We start from the raw sequence: 8,469 nt of genomic DNA on the forward strand, positions 1-8,469 counted from the left end.
TTCCTGCGGACGGGATGGGTAGCTCGGCTCGGGCGGGTCCCAGGGGCCCGCAGGCTCCCCAGGTGCCCTGAGGTTTCCGGCCTCCTCTCAGAGTCTCGGGAGCTCCCGATCCCTGCCTGGGTCACCGCCATCTGCGGGTTTCCCCCGGTCCCCGGCCCGCCCTCACCAGGCGCTGTGGCTGCAGTGCGTCAGCGACAAGGTGTAGCCACTCTCCCAGGGCTCCTTGGCCTCCTCCGCGGTGACCTGGGGACACAAGACCGCATGAGCCTCGGCGGGGCCAGGGCCGGCAGCCCGAGGGAAAGCTGCACCCCGCGGCCGCCTACCCGGTGGAACTTGCGGCGGAGGCTGTCCAGGGCCTCCAGCTGACTCTGCCGGCCGATATTGGGCTTGTACACCGTGAAGAGCTGGCCGCGGTTCTGCTCCGCCAGCAGGCAGCTGGGCTTGTTACCGCGGACCTGCGGAGGAGGGTGTTGAGGCCGCGCTCAGGTCCCACCCCGTGGGCTCTCCTCTGGGGGGGTGACCCCGCCCGACCCCACCTTGTAGGAGAGGTAGAAGCCGTCATAGGGGCCCGTCAGCTCCAGTGACTTGGCAACGGCGTCCTCCCACTTCAGGCCGCGGTCCACGCTGATCTGCCACGGCAAGGAGGGGTGTGAGTGTGGTGGGGGCAGGGTGGGCAGTGTGTGAGGGGCTGGGGGGCTTCCTGCTGACCTTGTAGAAGACCACCTGCCCGTCCTGCGGGTGCCCAGGAGCCAGGAACACCTGCTGGCTCTCCTCGTAGATCTCCTCGATGCCGGGAGCAAGGTCTAGGAGGGGTGGGTGGAGGGTGAGTGGTGTCCGGGCCTGGGACTGCGGGCTGGGGCCAGGGTCAGTCCAGTAGCCCGGGTGCACCCTAGAGACGAGAGACGACCCCCGGAGAGCACAGGGGAGGGTGTCCTGGAGCCTGGCCCGACCTGGCTCAGCGTAGGGATGGTACACATGGGCCCCAGCCTGGCAACCGCTCAGGTCAAGGTAACCCCAAGCAGGCTGTGGGGGGACTGTGGGAGCCTAGGGGCTGCTCAGGTGCTGGGTGACCCTGAGCAGGCTGTGGGGGCTCGTGGGAGCCTGGTGGGCTGTGGCACTGCTCATGAGTGAAGTATCTGTGGTCCTTCCCCAACCTTCGTCTGGACCAGGGAAGTGGTCCTGATGGACAGGCCTGGCCCTATGAGGTTGAAAGCACAGGCTCGCTGGCCTTTGGTTCACAATGATGTAGCAGGCGCCCCGTGGAGCCTGGGGATGAGCACGGTGGGCAGTGTGCACTAGCCTGAGCACCGTCCACAGAGCTGCACGGGGATCCCACAAGCCCCGTGCCCACGCCTACCCAGGCCCACCCAGCACCCTCGCTCACCCAGAATGCACAGTGCTCCTATCAGCCCCTTACCCACCTAGGCCCTCCCCATGCTCACCCACACTGCCCAGTGTTCCCACGAGGTCCATGCCTACCCGGGATGCCCACTGTTCCCACGAGCCCCTCGCCCACACCCACCCAAGTCCCCCGGTGCCTATGCTCACCCAGGATGCCCATGTCATATTTGCCCTCCCGCTTGTCCATCTCGATGAGGTGGTCGAAGGTGTCTGAGAAGTACTGGAACAAGGCGTTCTGCTTGTACACCTCCAGCCCCAAGATGCGATTCAGGAACTTGGTGATGGAACAGTCTGACAGTGGAGGGAGCCAAGCCTCAGGCTGTGCTGGGAGTCCCCGCTCCCCTCGTTGCTCCCCACGTGGGGCCAAGGTTGCATGAGATGAGATGGGAGCGTCTCTGGGCCTAGGTGTGGGGCACTCACCCTTCTCCACGTCCAGGCAGCCATTTCGGGACTCCCGGCCGCCAATGCCCACAGACAGCAGGCCCTGCTTCATGTCTGCGGGGAGACGGGCCTCACACGCTGGTCTTCCCAACCCTGCCCCTCCCGCAAGGGCCCTAGCTCCTTTTCCAGAGGGGGCTCTCCGGGGGGCCTGGGGAGCAGCTGAGGCCTAGGGCTAGGCCAGGGCTAGGAGTGGAGCCTGTTGCCTGACTGACAGGAGTGAGAACAGCACGTTCTTGGGGTATAAATTCAAATCCCAGGCCCCTCAGCTGCCCTGGAAACCCACCCGGTGGCTGCTGGGGGCCGCCTTGGCTCCCTTTGCCTTCACAGCCCCCTCTGTGCGTGTGGGCAGAGATGTCTCAATACACAACAACCGGCCTATAAAGTCTGCTGCCCCAGCTGCTCTGGAGCCCCTGCCCCCCCAGGAAGACCCCCACGGGCCCAGCTTACCCCGGAAGAAGGTGGAGACCCCTCCAGGATATCCCTGGGGCACAGGCACTTTGTTCTCAGTCTGGCTCAGGATGGTGGTAAGGACACAGTGCAGGGCCCGGGTGCCATACTAGGGGGAGAGGGTGAGTGGGGAAGGAGGCCCCGGGAGGAAGCCGGCCTCCCCTGGACCCCTGCCTCTCTAGAACCCCACCCTTCCTTAGGCCCCTGGCCCCTACCCTCCCCTAGACTCCTAGACCCCACCTCCCTCAGCTCTCAGCCACCTCCTCCCCCAGAGTCCTAGACTAGGCCCTCCCCCAGACCCCTGGGCCCCGCCTCCCCCAGCCCCCATCTACTCCCTCCCCCAGGCTCTTAGATCCGGCCCTCCCTAGACCCCTGACCCTGCCTCCCCCAGCCCCGCCTTCCCTGCAGTACCTTATTCTCAAAGTTGTACTTGCTGAGGTCACGGGACTCCGTGGCGCGGCGGTCTCCATGGGTCAGGGCCCCCTGCAAGGGGTGGGGAAGGTCATCGGTTGGTCACCTGGGGTCTGGCCTCTGGCCCCCAACAAAGCTTTGCAGAGCCTTCCTGGGCCTGTCCCTGGTTCTCAACCCAGCCCCCACCTGCTCACCAGACTCTCCAGGCGCTTGGCCACAATGGAGGCGAACCGGCGCTCCCCGGCCAGCTCCGAAATGAGGAAGACGTACTCTGGCGCAGAGACCTGGTTGGACCGGTGGGTGCGGCCTGGGGACAAAGCGGCTCTCAGGGTCCGGCCACGTGGGGGCGGGGCCGAGACCACGTTGGGGGCGGGGCCAGGTAAGGCTGGGGGCGGGGCCGGACTCACCGAACTGCTGGATGGCGCGGTCGGCGCTCCAGGGCAGCTCCAAGGTCATGTGCACACGGCGCCGCTGGTTCTGGACGCGGCGGTCAGCTTGGAGGGAGACACCCGAGCTGGAGGCCTCCGAGATGATGGCCACGAGCTGGGGGGGCGGAAGGGACCGGGACGCGGTTGGTGCAAGGCCCGCCCCAAAGCTGCCGCCGCCTCCTCACCCTCTCGGCCCCCGCTCCAGGTCACCAGGACGTCCAGGGGCAGCGAGAGGCCTGCGCGGCGCGGACACCACCCGTCACACGGCCACTCGCGCCCGCACCTGGCACACACACACTCGCAGAAGTGCGCGGGTCCGCAGTCCCCGGGGACCCTTGGGCCCCTCTGTGCCTCCTGGGTCCCGCGGGCCGCGCCCAGTGCACTGCGGCCCCACACCTTCTCGCCGCTCATGAATCGCTGCTTCTCCCTGAGGTTCACGTGGTCGATGGACAGACCCTGCTCTGCCCGCGACTCGAAGGCCACCGTCCCGTCGGGCCTGGACACCACGCGGCCTTTCCTGCCGGTCATCTGCAGCCGGGACAGGGACAAAACCGGCCGTCAGTGTTGTGGCCTCGCAGGAGTCTGGCCACCCATGTCTCAGCTTCCCTATGTCCCACAGTGGTCGTGGGCTCCCAACTGTGGATGCGGCGGGGAGGGGGCCCTGGGAGAGGGAGAGGAGGACTGCTGGACCCAGGTGATGTGTGCCCGTCCAAGGCCTGGTATTATCAGCCAGCCAGCGCCACGGAGTGAAAAAGTGAAGCTGGGCAGAGAGAAGGCCGCAGAGCCAGGCCCAGGGGCTTGAGTCCTGGCCCTGGGCACCCCAGGGGTGCGTTCCCCCAGGGTCTAAGCAGAGGCCAGTGCAGGCCAGGCTGGGGGATCTGGGGCTTAGAGGGATGGGGGAGGAAACCCTCTACAGGAGGTCACGGCCTCTGGCCGAGCTGGACAGGACGCTACTGCCCCCACCTCCCGCCCCCCAGGCTTCCGGAAGGCCCCCTCCTCGCAGGGCCGCGGTGATGCAGAGTGACCAGCAGGGGCCACCAGAGCCGCGCAGAGCCCGGGTGAAGCCCCGCCCACTGCCCACGCCCCACCCACCACCTACTCCAGCTGCTGTCCTACCCACCTCCGCCACCCGCTGGGGGCCGCCAAGCTGGTCGATGAGCTCGTCCAGGGTGTTGACTGGCAGCTCCCGGCCCAGCCGCCGCACTTTATCCAGCAGATCCTGCTTCAGTCGCTCCACCCGCTCCAGGACCCCGGGGCCATGCGGGTCTCTCTGAGGGAGGCACAGGGGTCCTAGGGAGGACGTGAAGGGTCAGGGCAGGACATGTCAGCTGCCTTCTAGGGCCCACCTAACTCAAGGCTGGCCCCTGCAGAGCAAGGACAAGGGGCCTGGGGCAGCCCTGAGGGACGGCAGGGTGGCAGGGAAGACCAGCACCGTGGCCCAGGACTGCTTTTCTGCGCTTGTCTCCCTGAGACCAGCTAAGGCGAAACTGAGCCTCCTTATCGGGGACCAAACGCTGCGACCTCACGGCCTCCACGGGAGTAGGGACTGCCCAGCCCCGAGCCCCAGCTCTGCCTCTGACCAGCGGTGTAACCCCTGACCTCCCCTCTCTGGGCCTCAGTTTCCCCCAACTGTAAAGTGGGCACCATAGCAGCAGCTGGGCTCAGGTGGGCTGGACTGAGGGCTACAACCTGGGGCAGGTGGTGACCGCCAGGAGGCCGGGGGAGCCTCGCACTGGAATCCTGACCCACAGGTGGTTGGCCAGTCGGGCGAGCCCTCACCTCGGTCATCACTGGGGAGCCCGATGGCATCAACGATGACCACATCGTCATCCATCAGGGACTCGGGGGAGGAGTTGAAGTCGCTGTCCAGGCCGGGGTCTGACTCTGTGCTGCTGTCATCGCTGATGCGGATGATGCCCGCCGCCTCGCACGCCAGCCGGGGGGCTTTGGCCCCGCGTCCCCGAGGTCGCCCTGCAGGGAAGGACAGGGTCACCGAGGACCAGACCACAGCAGGGTGGAGGAGCACGTGGAGGAGACGCAGCAGGACAGGGCAAGGCCAGTGGTCCGAGCTGGGGAGGTCCATCCGAGACCCCCTGCCTCTGGGCAGGCAGCTCAGCTGTTCTCCGGGGACGCCCTCTTAGGAATCCTGTGCCCTGTGGCCAGGAGGGCGTGGTGTCAGGGGGCAATATTTTGCTTTATTCTGAGACAGAGTCTCGCTCTGTCACCAGGGTGGAGTGCAGTGGCATCTCACTGCACTCCGCCTCCCGCGTTCAAGCGATTCTCCTGCCTCAGCCTCCCGGGTAGCTGGGATTACAGGCGCGCACCACCACGCCCGGCTAATTTGTTGTATTTTAGTAGAGACGGGGTTTCACCATGTTGGCCAGGCTGGTGTCAATCTCCTGACCTCATGATCTGCCTGCCTCAGCCTCCCAAAGTGCTGGGATTATAGGTGTGAGCCACCGCGCCGGCTTATTTATTTTTGAGATGGAGTTTCACTCTGTTGCCCAGGCTGGAGTGCAGTGATGCAATCTCAGCTCACTGCAACCTCCACCTCCCGGGTTCAAGCAATTTTCCTGCCTCAGTCTCCTGAATAGCTGGGATTATAAGCATGCACCACCATACCTGGCTAATTTTTCTATTTTTAGTAGAGATGGAGTTTCACCATGTTGGCCAGGCTGGTCTCAAAATCCTGGCCTCAGGTGATGTGCCCGCCTCAGCCTCCTGCTGGGATTACAACAGGCGTGACTCACTGTTCCTGGCCAATATTTTATTTTTATTAATTTTTTTGAGACAGAGTCTTCCTCTGTCACCCAAGTTGGAGTACACTGGCGTGATCTCGGCTCACTGCAATCTCCACCTCCCAGGTTCAAGTGATTCCCCTGCCTCAGCCTCCCAAGTAGCTGGGATTACAGGTGTGCACCACCACACCCGGCTAATTTTTGTATTTTTAGTAGAGACAGGGTCTCACCATGTTGGCCAGGCTGGTCTTAAACTCCTGACCTCAGGTGATCCACCCACCTCGGCCTCCCAAAGTGCTGGGATTACAGGCATGAGCCATTGTGCCTGGCAAAGAGGACCGTATTAATAAAACCACATCCGAGGTCCTTTCAGACGTGGCTAGTGTGGTGGATACGTGGGGTGCCTGGGGAGGCCACACACCAGACCTCGACAGGCAGCTCTAGGCTTCCCTGTGACAGCAGCCTGGGGTTTATCAATGGGCTCCGAAGGGGCCATGGAGACCCTGAAAATGGAAGGTGGGAGTGGGTGGGAGCAAGCAGTGGGGCTGGACCTCTGCAGCCCCGGGTGGTCCCGGCTCAGCCCCTCGGGTATGGTTGTGTGGCCTTGGGTGAGCTACGTGGCCTCTCTGAGCCTCGCCACCTGCCGTCCCAGGGCTGATTACGGAGGAGGGAGAAAGCGGAGGGGCAGGAGTGGGTGGGGCTTTGGCGCACGGGGCTTACGTTTCCGCTTGCTGCCTGCTCCTCTGTCCCGCTTTCTCTTGGTGGATGGAAAGTGCTTCTGAATTAGCGACAGGAACACGCCTCTGAAAGTGAGACGCGGAGTTTATTCTCACACGAGGAGCGGAGGCCAGGTGGGGTTGCTCGGACGCACCCCTGGGTCCCTGTGGGGGTCCCGGAGAGGGCCAGTCCTGGGCAGAGGGTCTCCCTTGGGGAGTGGGCTGGGGGCTGCCTGTGAGCTCTCCTTTGGCCTGCTGGTGTCACAGGGCCACCTCAGCCCACCAGGCTTCCCCCGCTCTGAGGAATGTGGCCGGATATGATGACGGCTCCCAGGACGGGGGTAAGGGGTAGGGTGAGGGGGTAGCTAGGGGCTCCCGGCCAAGGGATACCAGGCATTGGGGAGCTCTGACCCCCAGGCAATGGGGGGAGCTAGGGGGGCTGCCATGACCCTCCCGGGGCATTCTCAACCCCCAGAGGAGAGGCTGGGGCTTCAGGGAGCTGGGAGGGCCAGCCCCTAAAATCCACAGCACCCTTGTTAAAACGGCATGGGTGCAGGAAGCCTCCTTCTAAGACCCCTGGAGACCACGTCCCAAACCTTCCAGGCCCACCACACCTGGAATCCACCTCCACGCCTCTGCTTCAGACCTGGAGCAGAGCTGAAGGTCTCTGCGGCCAAGGCTGGGGTCCCAGCAAAGCCCACCCCAGCACCTCCTGCTGCTGGGGCCGAGGGGCAGGGTCAGGCAGCAGGTGGCCACAAAGAGGGGTGGCCACGAGCGCAGGAATCCCGCAGTCCCGTCCCCACCGTGACACTTACTCAGCGGCCGAGACAAAGCAGTCGAGGTGCCCGTCGTTCTCCCCCAACACCTCCCGCGTGCGTGCCTCGCCTGTGGACTGTAGCCCGATGACCACACACTGTAGGACAGCAGAGGACCGTGAGCCACCAGCCCTGCTATGACCACACACTGTAGGACAGCAGAGGACCGTGAGCCACCAGCCCTGCTATGACCACACACTGTAGGACAGCAGAGGACTATGAGCCACCAGCCCTGCTATGACCATGCACTGTGGGACAGCAGAGGAACCAGCCAGGCCTCAGGTGACAGCCACGTCCCTCACTCTGCCCCTGTGCTCGCCTCCCCAGGAGGGGCCCTGGCCCACCACAACACACACTGCTGGGTGGGGGTCTGCCGGCTTCCTGTCTCGGGATGGTGAGCTGCCCACCGTGTGGTCACTGTCTGCACTCCGGTGTTCCGACACCCTCGCTGGCTCAGATTGGAGGACGGACATCCGAGCGTCTCTCGCCCACCAGGGTGCAGCCCCCATCCACGTCTGGGGGGGTGCCAGGAAGGACCAGGCAGAAGAGCAGCCCCCACCCCTGCAGTCCTGGCCACCCTCAGCCCTCGAAGGTCGAAGGCCGCAGCCGCTCACCTTGTCTCGCGCCAGCTCCTCTCGGGCCAGCTCCACCAGCCGGCGCACCTTGGCGGCGATGCACAGATACTTGAAGAAGCGCTGGTGCGCCGACCAGAACTGGCCCCACAGGGACTTGCGTGACTCCAGGCCGATCCAGTCGGCCGCCTGCTGGAACACGTTCAGGGCCTCAGCCCACTGCAATGACACATGACACGGCGCCCCTGAGCTCTGGCTCCTGGCTCCCGGCCCACCTGCCGCCAGCCCTGGGCAAAGCATCCCCACGCCTGGTGGAATTTAGGGCAGGATGGGGGTGCTGGGGGTGTGCACTGTAAAAGGCACCGCCTCTACCTATACGGTAAAAACCTGGAAAACCAAAACACCGGCCGGGCGCGGTGGCTCACGCCTGTAATCCCAGCACTTTGGGAGGCCGAGACGGGCAGATCACGAGGTCAGGAGATTGAGACCATCCTGGCTAA

The 8,469-nt window shown here is 64.6% G+C and overlaps 1 protein-coding gene across 3 annotated transcripts in view; it reads right to left on the minus strand.

Moving 5' to 3' along the window:
• Window positions 1–162: 162 nt before the first annotated feature.
• SBNO2 (strawberry notch homolog 2 (Drosophila)) overlaps window positions 163–8,469 on the minus strand; it is a 79,099-nt gene continuing 70,792 nt past the window's right edge. For all 3 annotated transcript variants that reach the window (XM_011997391.1, XM_011997390.1, XM_011997393.1), the window contains 16 exons: window positions 8,012–8,188; window positions 7,398–7,495; window positions 6,587–6,669; window positions 4,908–5,099; window positions 4,249–4,418; window positions 3,525–3,656; window positions 3,108–3,243; window positions 2,895–3,007; window positions 2,701–2,772; window positions 2,290–2,398; window positions 1,822–1,896; window positions 1,549–1,692; window positions 709–803; window positions 537–629; window positions 324–455; window positions 163–243 (listed from right to left, as the gene is read on the minus strand). In XM_011997391.1, the coding sequence (XP_011852781.1) occupies window positions 163–243; window positions 324–455; window positions 537–629; window positions 709–803; window positions 1,549–1,692; window positions 1,822–1,896; window positions 2,290–2,398; window positions 2,701–2,772; window positions 2,895–3,007; window positions 3,108–3,243; window positions 3,525–3,656; window positions 4,249–4,418; window positions 4,908–5,099; window positions 6,587–6,669; window positions 7,398–7,495; window positions 8,012–8,188 (1,902 nt within the window). The remainder of the gene's footprint in view (window positions 244–323; window positions 456–536; window positions 630–708; window positions 804–1,548; window positions 1,693–1,821; window positions 1,897–2,289; window positions 2,399–2,700; window positions 2,773–2,894; window positions 3,008–3,107; window positions 3,244–3,524; window positions 3,657–4,248; window positions 4,419–4,907; window positions 5,100–6,586; window positions 6,670–7,397; window positions 7,496–8,011; window positions 8,189–8,469) is intronic.

Source organism: Mandrillus leucophaeus, unplaced genomic scaffold, assembly GCF_000951045.1.
Source record: "Mandrillus leucophaeus isolate KB7577 unplaced genomic scaffold, Mleu.le_1.0 Scaffold54, whole genome shotgun sequence".
Classification (NCBI taxonomy): domain Eukaryota; kingdom Metazoa; phylum Chordata; class Mammalia; order Primates; family Cercopithecidae; genus Mandrillus; species Mandrillus leucophaeus.